Source organism: Oryctolagus cuniculus, chromosome 16 (assembly GCF_051225735.1).
Source record: "Oryctolagus cuniculus isolate XC-2025 breed Fujian yellow rabbit chromosome 16, ASM5122573v1, whole genome shotgun sequence".
Classification (NCBI taxonomy): domain Eukaryota; kingdom Metazoa; phylum Chordata; class Mammalia; order Lagomorpha; family Leporidae; genus Oryctolagus; species Oryctolagus cuniculus.
The window spans coordinates 84,213,574-84,239,093 of NC_142882.1; the positions used below are offsets into that span (position 1 = coordinate 84,213,574).

Consider the following 25,520-nt stretch of genomic DNA (forward strand, 5'->3'; position numbering starts at 1 on the left):
GTGTCAGGAATGGATGGTGAGGGAGGAGAGGGAAGAGCTTGTTTTAGGGGGGACAGAAATGTTCTAGAATTATATATTAGTAATGGCTGCATCTGGGAATACACTAAAAATCACTGAAATGTGTAATAGAACAAATAGTGAATTTTATGTTATGTAAACTTTATCTTAATTTTTTAAAATACTAAAAAAGAAACAGAAAATAACAAGTATATCCATGAAATGCAATTTGCAGTACACCAGGGCTGTAATGTATAACAAAGAAATACATACATCTGAGGGGTTTTCACAAGGTCCACGGAAATTGCATATAATGTAAAAGGCATGCACAATTTCGAACATTGTTGCACCAAAATATTTTAATTCCATTTTCCATGAATATTTTGAAGTACCCTCATATGTACTCAAATGTACATATATACATAATATACATATGAAGATAGACGCACAAAGTCAGCAGCAGCAGTTACATCTGAGATTTCTGGAAGTTCCTTAATACTTTCTACTACTTTGTATTTGAGCCTCTCATCACTCTTGTGAGGAATACAAAGAAAAACAAAGGCAAGACGTGGTTGGTAGCTCAGAAGAAAAAAGTACATATAGAGAAACGGTTTAAGTGAAGGAATCATAACAAACGTTTTTTTTTTTCTTCCTTGCCTTTTTTTCTTTCTTTCTTCCTTCTTTTTTTCTTTTCTTCTTCTTCTTCTTTTTATTTATTTATTTATTTTTTTGACAGGCAGAGTGGACAGTGAGAGAGACAGAAAGAAAGGTCTTCCTTTTCCATTGGTTCACCCCTCAATGGCCGCTGTGGCCAGCACATGACGCTGATCCGAAGGCAGGAGCCAGGTGCTTCTCTTGGTCTCCCATGTGGGTGCAGGGCCCAAGGACCTGGGCCATCCTCCACTGCACTCCCTGGCCACAGCAGAGAGCTGGCCTGGAAGAGGAGCAACCGGGACAGAATCCGGCACCCTGACAGGGACTAGAACCCGGTGTGCCGGCGCCGCAGGTGGAGGATTAGCCTATTGAGCTGTGGCACCGGCCTCTTTTTGCCTTCTTAAATGCAGTAGACCATTAATAAGAATAACAAGTCAAGTAATCTATATAGGACACTTACTGGATAAAATTGTAAAGAAAGATGTTTCTCAAAAGGTATCAGAAAAATAAGAAACAATAAGGGCTAAAGCTTAAAAAGAAATAAAGCATAGGTCTCTGATTTTCATTGTAAAGGACATGTAAAAACTATGGAAATTTCAGTAATATGTACAATTTTCCACTTACTAACCATTTTCAATGTAATTGCTTTAGAGGCTAAGGTTTTCTGTTTTTAATATCTGCACAGTTTCCTATTCACTCCTGAACCTTCCATTTACTGTAATACTTTAATAAAGGTACATTTTATTCTCCATACAATTTAAGACACTGAATCTAATTTATGTTATATATAACTCTAGGTAATCCAAGAATTACTTCAATATTGTGATTTTTAAGAGATCCAAAATCTGCCAATGCTTTCCTAAATTTCCAAGCACATAACTTAAAAGGGTGTTTCTCACAGTGACCTTGCCCATTGTCTATCAGTGGAACTCTGGCCACCTTCACAGCCACATTCTTATCTCTGGGATCACGTTTTGGCCTGAGTATATGATTTTTATTGGATGAGCTGTGCTCCTATATAACTACAGGAACAATTTCAAGTCTCATTTTGTATGCAGACCAAAAATCAAAAATTGGAAAATCTTCAAAAATGAACAAAGAAAACTCCAAAGCCAAATGGACAGGTTGATCTCAGACCATTGTTTCTAACAGTGTTTACACTGCACTTCAAAGACAGCCTCCTGGGGTGCTGACCACTTTTCATCTAAGTCAGGAAGGGCTTTGAGGTTTAGGCCAAAGTTCCTGAGCAACAGGCAGGTAACATAACAGTTCCAATGGGTTAGAGAAATTCTAAAATATCCAGCCACAGGAATTCGAAGTCTGAATACCAGTGCTATTAACAAAAAGTAGAGAAATTACTTCAGCATCAAAAATTCAGTTTTTCAGCAAACACTGAGTGCCTACCACATCCGTACTGTTCTAGAGATTTAAGAACCATCAATGAACAGGACAGATGAATACCTGTCTCTCTGAAGCTTAAACTTTTTTTTAAAAAAAGATTTATTTATTTATTTGAAAGGCAGAGTTACAAAGAGGCAGAGAGAAAGAGAAAGAGGTCTTTCATCTGCTGGTTCACTCCCCAAATGGCTGCTACTGCCAGAGCTGGGCTGATCTGAAGCCAGGGGCTTCTTTCAGATTCCCCACACGGGTCAAGGGGCCCAACCACCTGGGCCATCTTCTACTGCTTTTCCAGGCACACCAGCAGAAAACTAGGTCAGAAGTGGAGCAGCCAGGGCTTGAACTGACACTCACATGGGATGCCAGCACTGTAGACAGCAGCTTTATCCACTATGTCACACCTCCAGCCCCTACTTTTTGTTTTTAATTTTTAAAACTTCATTTACTTGAGAGACACAGAACTCCTATCTGCTAGTTCACTCTCCAATGCCTGCAACAGATCAGAAGCTGGGGACTCAATCCAAGTCTCTCTTGTGGGTGGCAGGGCCATTACTGCTGCCTCTCAGCATCTGCATTAGAAGCAAGCAGGAGTCAGGAGCCAAATCAGGTATGAACTGTAGGTACTGATATGGGATGATTTGTACCCTGACCTCTAGGCCAAAAGCCAACCCTAAAGAAAGAGTGAGGCCGGGCGCCACGGCTCAATAGGCTAATCCTCCACCTGCAGCGCCGGCACACCAGGTTCTAGTCCCAGTTGCTCCTCTTCCTGTCCAGCTCTCAGCTGTGGCCTGGGAGTGCAGTGGAGGATGGCCCAAGTCCTTGGGCCCTGCACCCGCATGGGAGACCAGGAGAAGCACCTGGCTCCTGGCTTCGGATCAGCACGGTCCGCTGGCCGCAGCAGCCACTGGGGGCTGAACCAACGGAAAAGGAAGACCTTTCTCTCTGTCTTTCTCTCAGATGGGAGAGCAAACTATTCAGCTCTTAGGAGAAGCCATGTCTATTACACAGTGAGCAGACAGCATAGTGGTGCACTACGGCAGAATGTGCCCGTTACAGTCAAACAAAAACAAGACTGATGAGGGTGGAATACAGTATCTATAGGAAGAACAAATAAAAAGAGCTATATACAAGTCTAAGTGTGAAAAAAGTTCAGAGTCAATGCAAAACCTAAACTGAAGGTGAGTCAGCAAGCCCAATGTCAGTAAGTATGACCAGCTGATCAATTCCTAAGAAACCTGATATAGTGCCCTGTCATACTTGATCATTCTTCCTTTAATAGGGGTTGTGGCACAGCAGGTTAAGCCACTGCCTATGACATCAGCATCCCACGTGAGCTTCAAGCACTGGTTGTTCCACTTTCAGTCCATCTCTCTGCTACTGAGCCTGGGAAAGCAGCAGCACTCGGCCTGAGTAGCTGGACCACTGACACCCACAGAGGGACCAGGGTGGAGTTCCTGGCTCCTGGCTTCAGCTCGACCTGGCCCTAACCACTGTAGCCTTTTGAGTAGTCAAACAATAGATGGAAGATCGATCTCTCTCTGCCTTTCAAATGTATTAAAAAATAAGGCATATTATTGACAGCATGTAGTTCTCTAGGATATTCAGAGGCTTTTTTCATTTTAATTGGCTATTTTCCATGTTTCCCATCCCCATACCACCTAGCTGTAGTTTACAAGGCTGTTAGGACCACTTTACTGCTAACTGTATTTTTCTTTTTTCTTTTTTCTTTTTTTTTTTTTTTTTGACAGGCAGAGTGGACAGTGAGAGAGAGAGAGAGAGAGATAGAAAGGTCTCTCTTATGCCTTGGTTCACCCTCCAATGGCCACCGCGGCCGGCGCGCTGCGGCTGGCGCACCACGCTGATCCGACGGCAGGAGCCAGGTACTTATCCTGGTCTCCCATGGGGTGCAGGGCCCAAGCACTTGGGCCATCCTCCACTGCATTCCGGGGCCACAGTAGAGAGCTGGCCTGGAAGAGGGGCAACCGGGACAGAATCCGGCGCCCTGACCGGGACTAGAACCTGGTGCGCCGGCGCCACAAGGCGGAGGATTAGCCTAGTGAGCCACGGCCCAGCCCGTATTTTTCTTAAACTACTGGCCTATTAGCCTATAAATAATCAGTCGGCCTTTAGTCTGCTTCTTTGACTTTAGCATCATGTATCTGACACATTCATCCATGTTCTTGTACACCAAAATCATTTTTTCCTTTTTATTACTGAGTTTGCCCACTGTACATCAGTTTATTCATTCATCACATGAAGGATATTTGGATTGTTTCTAGTTTTTGACAATTATGAATAAAGCTAATATAAACATGTTTTTGTGTAGAGTTGAGTTTTCATTTCTTTTGAGTCAAGGAGTGAGAATGACAGCAAACAAGCACATATGTAGCTTTCTAAGACATTGCAAAACATGTCCCAGGAGGCTATGAGAGTTGCATAGAACTTTTTTTAAAAAGATTTATTTATTTATTAGAAAGTCAGAATTACACACAGAGAGAAGGAGAGGCAGAGAAAGGTCTTCCATCCGCTGGTCTACTCCCCACTTGGCCGCAGCAGCCAGACTGCACCAATCTGAAGCCAGGAGCTTCCTTAGGGTCTTCCCTTGCGGGTGCAGGGGCCCAAGGACTTGGGCCATCTTCTACTGCTTTCCCAGGCCATAGTAGAGAGCTGTATCAGAAGTGGAGCAGCTGAGTCTCAAACCGGTGCCCATATGAGATGCCTGCACTGTAGGCAGCAGCTTTTCCCACGATGCCACAGCATTGGCCCCACACAGAATAATTTGATGGAAGCAGGCACAGGTACTTCCGTGTGGTTGTAATCTGCATTTTCCTTATAGGTAAATACTTTGAAAGTATTTTCATGTTGGATCCTTCTTTGGCAAAGTATCTGTTCAAATCTTTTGCACATGTTTAAAGCGGGCTGGCAGTTTCCATACTATTATACATTTTTTACGGCAGTTGCTTTGTGTGTTCTAGATCCAAGCCCACTGTCAAATATGTGATTTGTGAATACTTTCTTCTAGCCTATGGCTTGCTTTATCATTCATTCTCTAAACAGGGTTTTAACTTTGATGAAGTCTACTGTTTCCCATGTTTCTGTTTCATGAATTGCACTTTTGTTGTTGTATTTAAAATCCATTTGCCTAACTGAAGGTAACAATGATGTTCTACTTTTAAGTACAAGAGTTTTCTTTTATGTTCTGGGTTATAATCCATTTTTAATTATTTGTAGATATATACATATATATATGGAGAGAGAGTATGAGTTATAGGTCAAGGTTTATGTTTTTTACCTAGTTATCTAATTGTTACCCCACCATCTGATTTGCCTTTGAGTTAAGCCTATTTTTATGGGTGTACGTCTCAACTCTTTATTCCAACATATTGATCAGCATTATAAGTTCACAATAACACACTGATTGTTTTATCATTTTTAAGATTTACTTAATTATTTACACAAAGTAAAGCAATGGTAGGGGAGGGAGAGAGAGCGTCGATTGATCTTCTACCTACTTCTATCTATTCCAAATGGCCTCAAGAGCCAGGGAAGGGCCTGGCTGAAGCCAGGAGCTCCAGGTGGGTCTCCCATGTAGGTGGCAGAGACTCAAGAACTTTTGCCAGCATCTGCTGTTTCCCAGGTGCATTTGCAGAGCTCGATCAGAAGCAGAGTGGCCAGAACTCAAACCAGACACTCTGATATAGGACACAGGCCTCCCAAGAACTGGCTTAATAACCTCCTGAGCCACTGGGCCTATCCCAATTGCTGTATCTTGTCATGAAGTTCTGAAATCAGATGGTTTGAGTTGCCAATATTGTTCTTTCTTTTGCCTATTCTACTTATGTTGCCTAGCCATATAAATCAGATATAAAGGGATGACTGAAACATAGTAAAGAACTGACAAATTGAACTTCTGTATAGTCCTCTGCCTGTATAAAGCAAGAAAGAATCTGTCTAAAAATGATTGAGTCATTTGCTGCTAAACCTAAACAAAACAAAAGGTCAACATATTCTAGAGGATTTTAACAGGACTTAAGAGCTTAAAGACAATATTAAAAATATCCAAGGTAAAACTCCAAATTATGTACAGAATCACAAAATATGACCCATTCTCAAAGGAAAAAAAGAATCAAACAAAATTCCCATTCTGAGATAACCTAAATGATGGAATTACTAGTCAAAGATGCTAAACCAGCCACTGTAACCATGCTCCATTATGTACACAGTCCTGAAATGAGTAGAAAAGTATATTTATTTATTTCCGAGTAGAAAAATAAAAAGTTCCAAAAGAATCATGGGAATTTTATAATTTAAAAAGTAAAATATCTAAAATAAAGCATTGACTACATAAGGTTTTTAGCAGAATGACGATAACAGGGATGGATATGTGTCTGATAGATCAATAGAAACAATCACCTGAACAACAGAAAGGGAAAAGTGAAAAATGAACAAGCCAGGGACTTGTGGGATAATAGAAAAATTATATAATATTTATTCACTGGAGACTCGGAGAGCAAGAAGAAACTACTGGTGCAGAAAATACATTTTAAAAAAACAGCTAAATATCCTGAGTTTGGGGAAGACACAAATTAAAAGATTCAAGAATATCAGCAAATCATATGATAAAATTAATCATTCGTTCATGGTAACAATTCTCAACAATTAAGGTAAAAAGGAATGCACCTCAACATAATAAAGGCAGTATCTGACAAGACACAGCTAACATACCCAGTGGAGAAAAGCTGACAGCTATCCTCCTCAGATCAGGCTGTGTACTCTTCCCATTTTTTTTCAATGTGTACTGGAACTCCTAACCAAGACAATTTGGCAGGAAGAAATAAAAATTATCCACCCCGGAAGCAAGAAAGTAAAATTATCCCTGTCTACAGACTACATGATCTTGTAGACACAAAACCCCAAGACTCCACCAAAAAAAAAAAAAAAAATCCTAGACTTAATAAAAAAAATCAGTGAAATTTCAGGATACAAAATCAGCATTTAAAATCAGTTTTCTTTTTTTACACTATCAGTGAACCACCAGAAAGGAAATCATGAAAAGTTCTATTTACAGCATCATGAAAATAAAATACTTCAGACTGAATATATTCAAAGAGGCAAAAGATCTGTACATTTTCAGGTCTTAGGTATTTAATCTATTTTGTGTTAATTTTTATATACAGTGTGAGATAAGGGCCTGTTTTCATTCTTCTTTGGAGACCAGCTGTGCCAACATCATTTACTGAAGACACTATCCTTTCTCTATCATATGTTCTTTAATGAAGATCAATAGGCTAAAAATTCTTATTTCTGAGCTCTATATTCTATTTTATCAACTTGTCTATTTATATGCTAGTATCATCATATTTTGATTACATAACTTTGGAGTATACTTTGAATTCATGTCATTTAACTCACTTTGCTCTTTCTGCCCAAGATTGCTTTGGCTATTCAAGGTCTTTTGTGGCTCATCCTACTTCCATGAAAAATGTCACTGGAATTTTGATGATACAGACTGTAGTGGGTGCTACAGGCATTTGTAGCAATATTCATTCTTTGAGTCCATGAAGATAAGCTATCTTTCCTTCTACTATAATATAACATATAATGACATTTCAGTCAATCACAATCCACATTTACGACAACGGTTTCTCAAGATAAAGTCTAGTGATGTCGTAGCACTCTTAGAATGTGTTAAGTACATTTTATGATGTACACACAATGATGAAATCATATGAAGATTCATTTTTCAAAACATACCTGTGTCATTAAGTCACATATGACTATATTTACATGTTTATAGTCACTTCATCCATTTCTGGAAGCAGATAACAGAAGAAATAATACTGTTTCAGTTTATCAAACTGCTTCTTAGACAAACTAGTTTATGGAATACCAATATGACAAACAACTGTTCAATTTTTTAAAAATCTTGGGATTTTTCTTGGCTTCAATTTCAATGTGAATCAGAAGCATGATGCGGAAATCAGTAAAACGTGATCTTGGGTTCTACTACTGAGTTTAGCCTCTCTGAAGCACTTCACACAGCTTTGAGTGGCAGATTTTAAGAGCAACACTAATAAACCAGCTATAAACCATAAGAACAACTAAGACTGGGGAGGCTCTGGAAGAGTGACGAACTACAGACATCTCACTTGGGAGAGGGGAAAGGAACAGCAGGAAAGAGTTATATAAAAGCAATACTTCAGTAATTATTAGGTTCACACTTGAAAATAGTAGCAAGAAGATCAAAGAATAAGAAGATAGGTTGGCTTCAAGGACATGAGAATTTTCCAACAATCTGAATGTGCCCAAAATGTGATGGATTGCTTTCCAGGGTTCCCAGAGGTCAGAATGTTAAAACAAAGACTATGTCCACTAGTTAGAAATACTGCGAGTGGATTGTTTTATTAAGAGGTAGAACAGAAGAGTGCGTCTTAATCTGTGACCCTTAGCCTTGCCTAAAGGGGTGCTGTGGAACTGTAGAGTGGAAGTAATTTCGCTGAGCAGGCAAAATGCCTGACTTCCCCTCCCCAGCATCAGCAAAATGTTCCATATGTGTGATGTGTGCGTGTGATGTATGTGTGTGTATGTGTATGATGTGTGATATGTGTGTAATATATATGTATGCGATGTGTGCATGTATTCAGTTCTTGCAGTAGCTTTTATTGGGCATGGAGGAGGCAGAGGTGAGGTGGAGAAAAGTATAATGCTTAAAATAAATAAATAAAACTTCAAAAATTACTAAAGAGCCTGTACTAGTTTCTTTCCATCCTAACACTCTGTAATTAATTCCTACCTCTCAGCTGTATTTCTAAAAGTAACACCATAATCTTATTAAGAGATTACTTCAAATAAGATTATCATGTATGATCCTATTTAAAAGCCTCCCTTTACTCAAAATTAAGACTTTTTAGTGAATTAAGTAGGTAACTGTCCATGCTCTTCACTTTGCTTGCATTGGCACGGTCTATGTCGTGGCTGGTGCAGATTTTCTAGTTTGCAGGAAAAATGTAATGTGTAAACCAAATGCTTTTTCTTCAAAAATAAGCAGTAGTTGGATAAAAGTAAATCTTACACACCTACAAAGTTACACATTTTCTTTTATAAAGAAAACTACTGGAAAAATTAGTTACTCTATACTAAACTTTAAGTGACTACAATGTACTATCAAAATAATTTCTCTGAAGTTTTTCTGTATTGTGAAAGAAACAGTCAGGAAAGTGAACAGGCAACCGACAGAATGGGAGAAATTATTTGCAAATTATGCAACTGATAAAGGATTAATAACCAGAATCTACAAAGAAATCAAGAAACTCCACAACAATAAAACAAATAACCAACTTAAGAGATGGGCCAAAGACCTCAATAGACATTTTTCAAAAGAGGAAATCCAAATGCCAACAGACACATGAAAAAATGATCAAGATCACTAGTCATCAGGGAAATGCAAATCAAAACCACAATGAGGTTTCACCTCACCCCGGTTAGAATGGCTCATATACAGAAATGTACCAACAATAGATGCTGGTGAGGATGTGGGGAAAAAGGAACACTAACCCACTGTTGGTGGGAATGCAAACTGGTTAGGCCACTATGGAAGACAGTTTGGAGATTCCTCAGAAACCTGAACATATCCCTACCATACAACCCAGCCATCCCACTCCTTGGAATTTACCCAAGGGAAATTAAATTGGCAAATAAAAGAGCTCTCTGCATCTCAATGTTTATTGCAGCACAATTCACAATAGCTAAGACATGGAATCAACCTAAATGCCCATCAACAGAAGAGTGGATAAATGAATTATGGGATATGTACTCTATGGAATACTACACAGCAGTAAAAAAGAAATTAAATCCAATCATCTGCAACAAAATGGAGGAATCTGGAAAACATCATGCTGAGTGAAATAAGCCAGTCCCCAAAGGACAAATATAATATGTTCTCCCTGATCTGTGACAACTAATTGAGCACCTAAAAGGAAACCTGTAGAAGTGAAACTGACACTATGAGAAGCAATGACTAAATCAGCTCTTGTCCTGACCATTGAGGAAGAGCTTACTATTTTATTCTTTTTAGTATTTTTTCTACTTAATACAATTGGTTGAACTCTTTAATTAACACAGAATTATGCTTAGGTGTTTAAATCCAACTGAAAATTGATCCTTGTTAAAAATAAGAGTGGGAGTAAGAGAGGGAGGAGATGTACAGTTTGGCACATGCTCCCTCAGACTTATCCCAAGGCTAAAGCTAAAAACTTGCCATGGGACTCCAAATCTCATTAAATTGGCAGGTACCAATGCCATCTTATTAGTTAAAATGATCAGTTTAAGTTCATAGCTGATCATAAAGATAGGATTGAGTGTCAAAGGAATCACATAAATAAGACCAGTTATCTCCTGCTAATAACTGATAAAATTAAAAAGGAGAGAATGATCCAACATGGAAATCAGGATACACAGCAGACTCATAGAATGACAAATGCACGAAACAGCACTCTGGCCTCAGAATCAGCCATTAAGGCATTTGGCCCTTAAGCCCATGAGAGTATCTCAGGCATGGAAAGCCAAGACAAAAAACAAATTACCTAAATGAAAGACCTCTGTGAATGAGATCCTGGTGGAAAGAGGAGGCCATCAAAGAAGGAGGTACCTTTCTGTGAAGGGAGGAGAGAACTTCCACTTTGATTATGGCCCTGTCTAAATGAGGTCGGAGTTTGTGAACTCAAGAGGCTTCCATAGCCTTGGCAGCTCATGACAAGAGCCTCGGGTGATTACTGACATCATAAATAAGAGCGTCAAGTGTTAAATCAACAACAGGAGTCACTGTGCACTTGCTCCCCATGTAGGACCTCTGTCCTTAATGTGTTGTACTATGTGAATTAATGGTAAAACTAGTCTTCAAACAGTACTTTATACTTTGTGTGTCTGTGTGGGTGCAAACTGTTGAAATCCTTACTCAGTGTAGAGTTGATCTTCTGTATATAAATATAATTACAAATGAATCTTGATGAAAAATGGGATGGGAAAGGGAGTAGGAGATGGGATGGTTTGTGGGTGGGAGGGTGGTTATAGGGGGAAAAACTGCTATAATCCAGAAGTTGTACTTTTGAAATTTATATTTATTAAATAAAAGTTTTCCTTTAAAAATAAACTTCTCCAAAAGAAAAAGAAATGTTATATACTAGAATACTAACATATGGGAAATAACATATAAAAGTTCCAGACACCAGAGTCTCCAGAAAGCCTCATCTCAGAAGTTACAGAGCATTCCATGATTCATGTCTACCCCAATCTCAGAGGTCACACGGCAGCTGCTTTATAGGAAACTGTTTTACAGTATTAGAATTACTGATCTTCCCTAGCTAAAAAAAAAAAAAAATGAGCAGAAGTCTCACTGTATTAGCTTTCTTACAGTCTTAATCACATTAGAGAAATTATTATCCATAAATCAACTAAGAATTCTACTTTCACTCATGTTTCTTAGAAATAATATCCGTAGACTTGACAGTCCAGGAGTGATCCTGAAGGATTACAGTCCACACTGTGCTGATGCAAAGCTCAGAAGGCCGACAGGTGTGCAAGATGGTGCACCTGCATGGACAGGTGTGCAGGGTAGTGCACCTGCATGGTACAGTGAGTCATCCACCCACCCAGCCTGAGACTCGCAGCAGGAGTTACTGTTACTGTTCATAGCTTCATGCATTCTATGAGATAATCAGATGCTAAATGCTATACCAAATCAAGGGACTTGAGGTCTTAAGACAAAATGCTTCTGAACATGAAAGTGCATCTGGGTCTACGGTATCTCATGTGTTTTTTAGTCAGGTATTATTTATAAATGTGTAGTAAAAAATATGATCAAACAATATAGTAATCCTGACAAGCTTTCAAAAACTTTCCACCATTTCTTTGCTTTTACAAAAACTCTTCTCAGAAAAGTAACATAGCAGAAAATTGAGGAAATATAGAAGATCAAAAATGAAAGTAACCCTTTTAAAAGGCAATATGATCAACTTTAGTAAAAAGGCATCAATGATTTTATGGATCCCATGTTAAACTGCAAAGGGCTGATGGAATTCATTTTTTTTTCCTCACATAAATTCAACCCTTTGTTTAGGGTCCACAGAACTGCTCAGTTGATCTACACACGTGTAGTAAAATGTTGGTGCATTTACTCTCAGACTTGAGATTTTCATAAATGATATTATCAAAGCAGATTACAGTTACTGATTTGAACCCATACCATTAAGATTGTAAAGATAATGAAAACATCTGATATTTAAATGAAAACACCTGCTCCTACGTTTAAATGAAAATATCTGATGATCAAGTTTCCTTTATGACAATGAGATAATGGAATTTATATGACAAAGATACTATTCACTGTATAATTCATCTTGATTTTCTTCTTTTTAAGACTCAGAGAGAGGGAGAGAGATACTTGCAAAAGCCATGGCTAGGCCACGCCAAAGCAAGCAGACAGGAACTCAGTTTGTGTCTCCTGCATACGTGGTAGGGACCCAAGTACTTGAGCCATCACCTGCTGCCTTCCAGGGTGTGCATCAGCAAGAAGCAGAGCCAGGACTAGAAGCCAGGCACTTCAATCTAAGATGCAGTAGCCCACGTGGCATCATACCCATTAGGCCACAAGCCTGCCCCCTTCACGACTTTTATCAGCTGTATTTTACATTTTTTCTAATTTTAAAAAGTTTTATAGTTCAGGGTGAACACAGCTCCCATATTCAACCTAAGTATATTTCTGATGTACACATACTTTTCATTCAAGAAAACCACAGTCAAGCATCTCCTTCACACATCTCTTTTTTAATTAACTCATTGCTAAACAATCTTCACAGATTCTGAAATTCAAAGAAGTAGATTCTGAGCAAACTTAATGCCTGGACTGCTTCTTTGTAAACAGATTAAAATACTATCTAAGAACCTCTGTGGTGGGCTACCTTTGGCTTTAACCTTTTATTTGAAATAGTTATGGAAATTAAGTTTGACTTCTTATAAGTGGTAATTAATATACTCAACATTTTTAATGCATCTCAGATATAGGCATAAATCTGAAAGCAGATTCTTTTCTAGGGACATGGGCCAAAAGGGTAGGCACTCTGAAATCACATCCATGTTTCTCAGGATGTGCTGTGCCCACTTCCTGAATCACAATAGACTGTATCGTTTCTAACAGTTATAGCTTACAATAAAGACAGCTATTGGAAGAATAAATAATACAGCTGTTACCTTTTAGCCGGTGACTTAGAATCTGTTCCAAAATAGCTGCAAAATTGTTAAACTCAGGAGAAGAATCATCAATTGTCTCAAAGCAAGATCGATCAATCAGGGTCTTCACAGAAAACCTATAGAAAAAAGATTATTGTTGCTTTTAGGCAGAGTTGATTCATTCACCTGAATAGGAAAAAAAAAGGTCATTTTGGGAAGAATTACAAAAATGACAGATTCTTAAAACTTTATTCAAATTCACTCTGTAAATAGAAAACTTTACAGAACACCAGGCTGTTGACCTGCATATTCATAATCTACTATGTCTGAATGTTTCAGTCCTGCCAAAATTCATATACTGAACACCCAACTCCTAATGCAGCAGTACTAAGAGGTGGAGCCTTTGGGAGGCGTCAGGACACACAGGGAGAGCCCTCAGGCATGTGATCAGTGCCCTTGTAAGAGGCGGGAGGAAGCATATGTGCCTCTCCTGCCATTCAGGGACACACAAAAGGCATCACCCAAGAGGAACAGGCCCTCGCCAGCCACTGTACCTGCTGCCACCTGGATCCTTGACTTCCCAGTCTCCAGAGCCGTGAGCAGTACATTTATGTTGTTTATAAATTATTCAGTCTAAGATATTTTTTATAGCAACTTGAAAGGAGTAACGCACAACTGACCAAACTAAGACTCACAGCTATTAAAATAGCAATCAAAATATGGCCTACATTATTAACTCCAAAATAATCAAAAGCCATTATACTGCAAACAGTCCCTAAATTACAATGAATCAGCTTATATTTGATTTTATGATGGTATAGAAGTATACCCATAAAACCATTCTGTTTTTCACTTTTAGTATAGCATTCAATAAATTGTATATGATATTCAACACGTTATTTTAAAATAAATGTTGTGTTAGTTGATTTTGCCCAACTGTAAGCTAATGTAAGTGTTCAGAGCACAGTTAAAGTCGGCGAGGCGAAGTCATGAGGTTTAGCAGATAAGGTGTACCAAACACTTTGCCCACTTACAACTTTCTTTTTTTTTTCTTAAAGATTTGTTTATTTGAAAGGCAGAGTTACAGAGAGGCAGAGGCAGAGGCAGAGGCAGAGAGAGAGAGAGAGAGAGAGAGAGAGAGAGAAAGGTCTTCCATCTGCTGGTTCACTCCCCAGATGGTCACAATAGCCGGGGCTACACCGATCCGAAGCCAGGAGCCAGGAGCTTCTTTCAAGTCTCCCACACGGCTGCAGGGGCCCAAGCACTTGGGCCATTCTTCTATTGCTTTCCCAGGCCAGTCTTCACTCACCAGTGGTACAGGATCTCAAGAATGACCATGCAACTGAAGCCATGCAAACTGATCTTAATAATCAATAAAAATTACAATAGTTCTTTTTTTTAATATTTTTATTTATTTTTTTATTTTTTTGTTTTTTTGACAGGCAGAGTGGACAGTGAGAGAGAGAGACAGAGAGAAAGGTCTTCCTTTGCCGTTGGTTCACCCTCCAATGGCCGCCATGGCCGGCGCACCGCGCTGATCCGATGGCAGGAGCCAGGAGCCAGGTGCTTTTCCTGGTCTCCCATGGGGTGCAGGGCCCATCCTCCACTGCACTGCATCCTCCACTGGGCCATCCTCCACTGCACTCCCTGGCCACAGCAGAGAGCTGGCCTGGAAGAGGGGCAACCAGGACAGAATCCGGCGCCCCGACCGGGACTAGAACCCGGTGTGCTGGCGCCGCTAGGCGGAGGATTAGCCTAGTGAGCCGCGGCGCCGGCCACAATAGTTCTTTTAAAAATGTTCATCAAAACATTGACAATTCCCTTATAGCTAGTTTTAACACATGAAGAAATTTGAAAAAATACTAAAACAGATTTATTTAGTATACCATAATTTGCAACAGTGAGAATTCAAGGGTTGTACATTTTTGAAAAAAAGTTAGGAATTCGAGAAGTCCTTGTCTTATTCCTAAAATACAGAGAGAGCATCTTTTCTATGACTTGGCAAACTGTCATATTCGTTTCTTTTTTTTTTTAATTAATTAATTTATTTTTTTTGACAGGCAGAGTGGACAGTGAGAGAGAGAGACAGAGAGAAAGGTCTTCCTTTGCCGTTGGTTCACCCTCCAATGGCCACCACAGCTGGCGCGCTGCGGCCGGCGCACCGCGCTGATCCGATGGCAGGAGCCAGGAGCCAGGTGCTTTTCCTGGTCTCCCCTGGGGTGCAGGGCCCAAGCACCTGGGCCATCCTCCACTGCACTCCCTGGCCACAGCAGAGGGCTGGCCTGGAAGAGGGGTAACCGGGACAGAATCCAGCGCCCCCATATTCGTTTCTAAATATGGATCAGTTTCCCACATTTTATCCTTCACCCTTTTAATGCTGTGAAATACCTCAGAGAGACCCTTTACTGTGGAGGGTTTTGTTGGCATCAATAGCTGTGGGACATCTCCATCCTTTGTCACAATCGCCCCATCACTAGGTGCACCACTGCTAAGTTCCAGGTGCACCACTGCTAAGTTCCAGGTGCACCACTGCTAAGTTCCAGGCTCACCACTGCTAAGTTCCAGGCGCACCACTGCTAAGTTCCAGGTGCACCACTGCTAAGTTCCAGGCTCACCACTGCTAAGTTCCAGGCTGCATATCCAGATTCTTTTGGACAGCAGCCATGTCAAAATTCCCACCATCAACTGTGACTCCATTCATGTTCATTCACATTTCCCTTTAGGAACTGGCACTTGTTCTTTTCTTCACTTCCACCTTTGAAAGCTTTCCAATCCACTCATTCAACTATCTATTTTTGTGAAACAACATGTGGGTTTATCACCAGGACACAAGAAGGAAACATAATTAAAGTCACTGCTTTCTGTGAGGGAACTGAGTGACAGATGCATAATGGTCAATCCTACGCAGACTCTGAAATAAGGTACATGACTGGTCACTAATGATGACACAGTTGTTAGTTATGTGAGTACTGATTTGTGGACTGAAGACACAGAAGCAATATGCATCTTTTATGCAATAACTCACAGTCAATGTATGGTGGTAATGCAAACAGAAGCTGTGTTACTGCAGGACTGATGTCATTTAACTTAAATGTGATAACTGAAATACTGGAACCATACAAAATAAGAACTGCCTCTACTGACTGGTTACAAACAAACTAAACCTTTCATGCATCAGCACAAATATTTTTATGAAAACTGTTATTTTTCTTTTTTTAAAGATTTATTTATTTACTTGAAAGTCAGAGTTACACAGAGAGAGGAGAGGCAGAGAGAGAGAGAGAGAGAGTTCTTCCATCCAATGGTTCATTCTCCAATTGGCCGCAACGGCCAGAGCTGCACCAATATGAAGCCAGGAGCCAGGAGCTTCTTCCAGGTCTCCCATGTGGGTGCAGGGGTCCCAGGACTTGGGCTATCCTCCACTACATTCCCAAGTCATAGCATAGAGCTGGATCAGAAGTGGAGCAAAAAAAAAAAAAAAAAGAAGAAGAAGAAGAAGTGGAGCAGCTGGGTCTCGAACCAGAGCCCATAAGGGATGCCGGCGCTTTGGGCCAGAGCATTAACCTGCTGTGCCACAGAGCCAGCCCCAGAAAAACCGTTATTTTTCTAAAACAAAAACTTGGCAAGAATAGCACTGTTTACATGTTTGTAAATATATTAAATGCTGTGTTTACCAGAGGTTAACTAGATTTCCCTATGCCCTTCTGCATTCCATCTATTCTACTGCTGCACATTATGCAGCTTCTGGAAAACACCACTGTACATTTGTTACACAATGAGGACAAGAGGCAAGCCATGGTTGGGGGTGGGGGTGGATTGGAATAGCAGCTGTCACCACTTGGGATACCACAACCATGTCTGAATGCCTGTTTCAAATCCCATCTCCTCCACTTCTGATCCAGCTTCCTGCTAACGTGCATCCTGGGAGGGAGCATATAATGGCTCAAGAATTCGTGTCCCTGTCCCCCATCCAGGTTGAATTCCAGACTCCTCACCTCCAATCCACACCTGGCCAATGGAAGATTTCACTCTGCCTCCCTGTCTCTGTGCCTTCCAAACAAACGAAAATAAATCCATAAATTTTAGCTTAAAAAGGTAAATAACACCTTGGAATAGCTAAGAAAATAGCTTTGATGTTTCTGACCTCCCACAGGGTCTGGGTCCAGGTACACATGTTGAGAATCACAACCCTAAAGCATCATTTGTAATAAAGTGCAATAATCTTATTCAGCAAGAGAATGAAATGGGATGTGTTTCTAAAATGAGTAAACAGGGCCATACAATCTCTACCTCCAACTTTGACCTGAGCAGAAGTAAATTTATGAATGTTTCTTTCAAATCTTTATTAGGAAAACTGGAATGAGAAAGCTGACTGTAGCCACATTTCTTCAATGTAGGCATAATCCACTACTTTAGAAAGTTATAGCATGTAAGATAGTAACACACACTCATAAACTAGAAATTACATTTTAAAACAAAAAGATCGAAGTGCTTATTTCTTCAAAAAAAAAAAAAGGCTAGGTTTGAACTTGATTTCCACTTTTAACAACCTGCCAAGATTTTAGACACCACTGTTCTCCAAGAACACTACAAAATTGCCTACTAAATTATCTACTATGAAACATAATGGGAAGAAAAGTCATGGTTTTTAACATATTCATTTTTGTAGCATTTGTATCATCAACAGACATGTACAGGAGTGGGTGGCTGGCCTAGCTGTGGAAACATGGATTAAGATGCCTGCATCCCACGCTACAGTGCTTGGATTTGATGCCTGTCTCCAGTTCCCAATTCCAGCTTCCTGCTAATGTAAACCCTGAGGTAATTGATCATATAACTGGGTTCCTGCCACCTATTATATGGGAGACCTGGACTGAGTTACTGGCTTCTTGCTTCCCCCTGAGCCAGGGCTGTCTCTGGCAGGCATGTAAGGAACAAACCAGCGGATGAGAACTCTTTCTGTCTCTACCTGTCTGTCTCACAAATAAAAAATATAAACAAACAAAATGAGACAAGTACAGATCAGTGAATAGCAAACAAAATACACAAACCTTTACCTTGTGTTATCAGATTGTATTTCCTGAGAAGCTAGTATTTGCATAGTAGCTTTTGCACAAAAACCTAAGATTGTGAATTTCAGAGCATTAGACTGCTTCTAATTCAACATCTGACTAAAAATTAAACAAATGTACAGCCCAAATACCTCAAAGCCTAGCATTACACACAATGTTACTTCCAAACATGAAGATAGACATATAAGGGTGAGAAGAAGTATTAAATAATTTCCATTGTATCAAGGTTAACAATGAAGAAAAACAGCATCATCTAGTTCTGCTTCATCATTTATACCTTACTCTCCGCCTGCTGTTGAACCTTAAACTTCAGAAGGCCCATCAGCTGCTTAGAGTCCATCTCTTAAATCCAGTTATCCAACTTTTCCCACTCAGCACCAACTTCTCTAAAACCCTGTGGCTGCTCCGTTGTGCCAGAGTAATGAGAATTTTTCCTCCATAACTGTAACTAGCTAAGATGTGCCATAAAACCAAACCTGTAAAAAGAATTTTAATACATCTAAAAAATATCACGCAGATGCTGCTGAGCTATTCCTGACGATGATGACATTAATATTAGTCATCTATTTCCTGAAAAGGACGGATCTTTAAATAATGAAATGACAATTTGATGAATGTCTAAAAATACCAGCTCAAGTCTAAGTAACAACTTTTACATAAGAATTAAAAAATCAAACATTTATATAAAAAGGTCTTAAATAAGCTTTAGAAATGTAGTTTTTGAATGTTTCTGTTTAAAAAGATTCTCTTTCCCATCTTTAATTGCCAAAGGAAATTTTTGTTAGCTTACAAATAACAAAGAATGACTGTGAGTAAAACCTTCAAAGAAAGTACAAACTACTTCTTTCCCTTTGATAAGACACACAAAAAAACCATTTACCTTTGTCTAACAATGCTAATTCCCTCTACATTCCATAAGAATATAAAGTAAATATACCTACAGATAGCCAAAAAGCAAAACTGAGAATATTGAAAACAAAATTATTTTCTTGTTAAATGTTTATAGTTTTAATACAAACTACTTAAAAAAGTGGAACTTTATCGGTAATATTTAGGGCCTCGCACTAGTAATATGTACATATACGAAGGTACTTCAAAAAATTCATGGGGGCCAGCACTGTGGCATAGCAGGTAAAGCCACTGCCTGCAGTGCCAGCATCCCACATGCATGCTGGTTCAAGACCCGGCTGTTCCACTTCCAATCCAGCTCTCTGCTATGACTTGGGAAAGCAGTAGAAAATGGCCCAAGTCCTTGGACCCCTGCACCTGTGTGGGAGACCTGGAAGAAGCTCCTGGCTCCAGGCTTTGGATCGGCGTAGCTCCAGCCATTGCGGCCATCTGGGGAGTGAACCAGAGGATAGAAGACCTCTTTCTCTCTGCCTCTCCTTGTCTCTATCTGACTTTCAAATAAATAAATAAATCTTTTAAAAAAGTTCATAGAAAAAAAAATGAAATGTAAGTCTACCTTAATGCAAAAGATTTTTTTTTAAAAAAAAAAGATTTATTTATTTATTTGAAAATCACAGTTAGGAGACAAAAGGAAATATCTTTCATCCACTGGGTCACTCCCCAGATGGCTGCAATGGCCAGTACTGGGTCAGGCCAAAGCTAGGAGCCAGGAGCTCCCTCCAGATCTCCCTCGTAGGTAGCAGGGGCCCAAGCACTTGGGCCATCTTCCACTGCCTTCCCAGGTGCATTAGCAGGGAGCTGTATTGGAAGTGGAGCAGACAGGATACCAACTGGCACCCATATAGGATGCTGGCATTTCAGGTGGTGGCTTAACCCACTATGCCACAGCACCAGCCCCAGCCCCAGTGCAAAAGATTTTGAAAGCCATGCACATGAGGGCCCTTCAAAAAGCTCTTGAAAATATGTATTATGAGAAAACTATGTACAGATTTCAACTTTTATTGCACCAAAATGCACTGATCCCTTCAATTCTCCCTTTTTACAAAACCTGTGAAGTACTCTCATACCTTCACATGTATACACAGGGACTGGGCAGGAAAACTATATATTCTCATCGTTTGCAACAAGTACGTATAATCTTGGCAATTGATCAAATATTCAAATATGCTTCAGAAAAAAATATATATCCTATGTTATACCCTTTTTGCAAAATGATATTAGAAAGCTAGAAGTACATAAAACCATCTGGAACCATCACAGTTCCAAACTACAAAATGTTCAGGAAGGTTAAAGTCATTAGTAAAAGTGCTGTCTTTTAATAGACTGTTAAGTATCCAAATTCTGCAACAAAGTTCTTTCCACTATTTCATTCCTGAGGCTGGCTGCTTCTACTAAGTCATTGCTGCTAGTGCCCTTCACCAAAGTCTGGGCTACCTATCCACCATTAAAATAACAGCCATCACCACAATCAACAAGGAACTGATAGCCCTGAGCTGTGATGCAATCCACACCAAGGATGACAGAAAACAGTCACTATGGGTGATGATATACACGACACATGCTGAGATAACTCTTCTCTGGAAGGCTTTATTTACTTTCTTTCACATTTTACTCTAGAAAAAAAAATTAGAAGTAATAATTTGCCTTCTTTTCTCAAGTATTATTCAAGTTAAGAATTCCCAACCATCATGTGTGCTTCCTTTTTTTCTATAAGTATTTAAAATATTTTACAATGAGAAAAAATACTCACACATCATTTTAGCAAGGGTCTATAAACTATATATTTTCTCTTTTTTTAAAAAGGTAGAGTTACAGAGAGAGGAAAGGAGAGGCAGAGAGAATGAGAGAGGTCTTCTATCTGTTGGCTCACTCTCCAAATGGCCACAACAGCTGGAGCTGTGCTGATCCAAAGCCAGGAGACAGGAGCTTCCTGAAGGTTTCCCATGCAGGTGCAGGGACCCAAGGATTTGGGCCATCTTCTACTGCTTCCCCAGGCCTTAGCAGAGAGCTTGATCAGAAGAAGAGCAGCTGGGACTCCAACCAGTGCCCATACGGGATGCCAGCACTGCAGGCGGTGGCTTTACTGGCTAAGCTGGCCCCTAGACTATTTTCCATAGGCCACATCCAACTAGTTACCTGTTTAACTAAACTGGTACAGAACACAAAATAAAGTCTCAACCATAGGCCCTGGAATTTGAAATCCAGGAACTCAAGCCATATAATGGCTTTAAAATTTGGGGGGCTGGCACTGTGGCCTAGCCGATTAAGCTGCTGTCTGCAGTGCTAGCTCCAATCTAGCTCCCCGCTAATGAGCCTGGGAAAGCAATGGAAAACGGCCCAAGTGGGCCCCTGCACCCACGTGGGAGACCCAGAAAAAGCTCCTTGCTTTGGTCTGGCCCAACTCTGCAGTCATTTGGGAAGTGAACCAATGGATGAAATATCTCTCTCTTCTCTTCTTTCTCTCACTCCACCCATAACTCTTATTTTCCAATGAATAAATCAATTTTTTTTTAAAAATTGTTTACCTGATATAAAGTTTAAAAGTAAAGACAGAGAAAGAAACATGTTTTTAAATATTTTGCCTACCTATACTGTCAACATTTCTATTAAAAGAGAATTGTTGGCCGGCGCCGCCGGGCTAATCCTCCGCCTGAGGCGCCGGCACCCCGGGTTCTAGTCCCGGTTGGTGCAGCGGATTCTGACCCGGTTGCTCCTCTTCCAGTCCAGCTCTCTGCTGTGGCCCGGGAAGGCAGTGGAGAATGGTCCAAGTGCTTGGGCCCTGCACCCACATGGGAGAGCAGGAGGAAGTACCTGGCTCCTGCCTTCGGATCAGCGCAGCGCGCTGGCCGTGGCAGCCATTTGTGGGGTGAAGCAAGGGAAAAAGGAAGACCTTTCTCTCTGTCTCTCTCTCTCTCTCTCTCTCTGTCTACCTCTGCCTGTCAAAAAAAAAAGGGGGGGGGACTGTTAATCTCGGCACCTTAAGAATGAGATCCTACATGATTAACATCTGGTATTTCTACATAAGCAGACTGAAGACAACAGATTGCTCAACATGAAAAATAATACTAGCTGTATGATCTTAAAACATCAAAGAAAAATACAAAAGTTTCAAAAATAATTTCTCTAAAACTGTAAATATAGATAAGAAAAATTCCCATCTTACCTGATTTACTCTCATATGAAAGAATTCAAACCTAAAGCGATTTTAATAACAAATACTTCAATTATATATTTGTATCTCATATCCCCTTGGAATCCAGTTGTTTTTTTCCAATGGCAAATGAAAATATTTAAGCAGAATGCTTCATCATAAATGAACTACTGAGTGAGCTGGATATTCAAAACAGGAGCAGAGCAGTATAAGAACTGCAGTATAAAGCCTTGGACTCACACCAGGCTCTACTACTATCTATTCAAGGCACTTACTCTCTTTGAAGTATCCTCAGTAGCCAGCTACCAAATTATTGTGAAGAAGAGACAGCCCACAGAACTTCTACCCCACTGTTAGCTTATACAGAAGCTATCTGTGTTAACACACATCCCCATCTCAGAGCACCACCACTCCACTTAATGACATTTAAGCACAGGAGAGAGAGAAAAGAATTCTAAGTGCATTGATGCTGATTTTTTAAAAAGATTTATTTATTTATTTGAAAGTCAGAGTTAGAGAGAGAGAGAGGGAGAGGCAGAGGCAGAGAGAGAGAAAAGCCTTCCATCCGCTGACTCACCACCCAATTGGCTGCAATGGCCAGAGCTGCACTAATCCAAAGCCAGGAGCCAGGAGCCTCCTCCAGGTCTTCCCACCTGGGTGCAGGGGCCCAAACCCGGGCCATCTTTTACTGCTTTCCCAGGCCACAGCAGAGAGCTGGATCAGAAGTGGAGCAGCCGGGACTGGAACCGGCACCCATATGAGATGTCGGCACTGCAGGCAGTGGCTTTACCCACTACACCACGGTGCCAGTCCCCGATTCTGATTTTTTTAAAGCAAAATATACAGCTATCATAGTTTAGCAACACTAGAAATATTAAGACAACGAAAGCTGCTAGTTTCTGGTTCTTTGGCTCAAATCCAAATACACACACATGCGCCCCAGCAACTTGTGTCACAGACACTCAAGGTGGCATAGTATAAAAGCAAAAGCATAGGTTTGTGAAACAAGATATTTTTGGGTTTAAATTCAGCCTAAGTTAGCCTTAACCAAAACAAAACTGATATAAATGAAAACTGTTAAGATGTATAATATTAGTTACATAGGTTTATTTTAATATTTTTCATCTAAAAATCATATTCTCCATGCACAATATAAATGAAATAAATATTTTTCTTTCAATGTTGGAACAGATATTTTACAATTTTTAGAAATTAAAATTTTAAATTGTCTTTAATACCAATTCTGAAATTAGATCTGAAATATGAAAAAAGATGTGACTCTTTAGTGTAAAGACTAAGATTTAAAACTCAAAAATTAAACTTGAATCTTCGGGGATACTGTTTTATTATCTTCTTCTAACAACAACCATCATCACAGTAAAAAAGGGACAATAAATCATTTTACTGAGTTAAAACAACAAAATGTGTGCATTTTTATAGTTTTAACCAAATATTTTCAAAACAGTATGATTTTGAAATTTTATCCATTTTGTGAAATGTTTTTTAAAGTAGAAAATTAGCTTACTTCAGGAAAGTGTTAAAAGTATATTAGTTCAGGCCGGCGCCGCGGCTCAATAGGCTAATCCTCTGCCTTGCAGCGCCGGCACACCGGGTTCTAGTCCCGGTCGGGGTGCCGGATTCTGTCCTGGTTGCCCCTCTTCCAGGCCAGCTCTCTGCTGTGGCCAGGGAGTGCAGTGGAGGATGGCCCAAGTGCTTGGGCCCTGCACCCCATGGGAGACCAGGATAAGTACCTGGCTCCTGCCATTGGATCAGCGCGGTGCGCTGGCCGCGGTGGCCATTGGAGGGTGAACCAACAGCAAAGGAAGACCTTTCTCTCTGTCTCTCTCTCTCTCACTGTCCACTCTGCCTGTCAAAAAATAAAAATAAAAAAAAAGTATATTAGTTCATTTTTTTCTACATTCAGACTAGAAGACATGATTTTTTTCTTTTATCATCTTTCAATGAATTTTAATTAGAATAATTCCATTTCCTTTTAAAGGGCAATTCACTTATGACTTATCAGCTAAGTGCGTGTAGCTGCCCTTAAACATGGATGACGGAACTAATTGCTCACAAAGTGATCTGAGCAGCTGTTCAGCCCACACTGCCTGCGAATAAGGCTGCTGGCTTCCAGGTGTGTTCCAAAGGTCTGAGTACTGGTATCCTAGGAGAGCAGTACTCAACAGAACAAACAAGGGCAATCTTTTCAAAAACAATCACAACTACTGAATGGGTCTTCATAGGGGGCAGGCTCAAATACTGCTTCAGTGTTCCTTACATGATTTGAACGTGCACACATGGACAAGAATCCTCAATTTAAACGTGTGTGAACCTGCTCGAATATACCTTTAATACCTTGGGAAGAATACATAAGATGGTAAAATGGTGGCTTTGGGGAAGGGAAATAGGTGACAAGGAACAGAGAGGGGGACATATATCACTTTGTGCTTTTCAAATTTAATGCAAATACATTTATTATCTATTCAAATAAGATGAAAGTGAAAGAAAACAGAATAACTACAAAGAAAAAATTCTGTAACTGAAGGTATCATTATACACACTACTAATACAACTTTTAACCTTAGTTTGATGAATTAGAATGAACAACCTCATTTGATAAGTAGGTCTACTATGCACCAGATAGAGAATAAACCAGATGCTGAAAAAACTGATTCCTCACATTCTAGTAGAAGACAAAAGAAAGTTAAAGGGGCTGACTTTGTGGCATAGCAGGTAAAGCCGCTGCCTGCAACACTGGCATCCCATATGGGCACTGGTTCAGGTCCCGGCTGCTCCACTTCCAATCTAGCTCCTTGTTAATGTGTCTGGGAAAGTAGCCCTGGCCATTGTGGCTATTTGGGAAGTAAACCAGAGGATGAAAGATTCTCTCTCTCTCTCTCTCTCTCTCTCTCCCTCCCTCCCTCCCTCCCTCTTTCCTTCTGTCAAAAAAATAAATCTTTTTTTTAAAAAAAGATAGATAGAGCATGAGTGTCACATTTACTTATAAAACAAATTCCAGAAAACTGAGATTGTCTTATGAGGCATATAAAGTGCAACCAGTTTGCCATCATAAATTAAAAGTGGAGAGAAAAAGGAGAATGTGAGAAGAGACTTCC

General features: G+C 40.0%; 2 protein-coding genes across 7 annotated transcripts in view; one reads left to right on the forward strand and one right to left on the reverse strand.

The window, feature by feature from the left end:
* Positions 1-25,520, reverse strand: part of RUNDC3B (RUN domain containing 3B) — a 173,409-nt gene that overhangs the window by 136,669 nt on the left and 11,220 nt on the right. For 5 of the 6 annotated variants that reach the window (XM_002713831.6, XM_002713833.6, XM_017344326.4 and 2 more), the window contains exon 2: positions 13,294-13,409. The exons of the other annotated variant lie outside the window; for it this stretch is intronic. In XM_002713831.6, the coding sequence (XP_002713877.1) occupies positions 13,294-13,409 (116 nt within the window). The remainder of the gene's footprint in view (positions 1-13,293; positions 13,410-25,520) is intronic. 6 annotated transcript variants of the gene reach the window in all.
* Positions 1-25,520, forward strand: part of ABCB1 (ATP binding cassette subfamily B member 1) — a 199,871-nt gene that overhangs the window by 31,271 nt on the left and 143,080 nt on the right. The window lies entirely within an intron of this gene.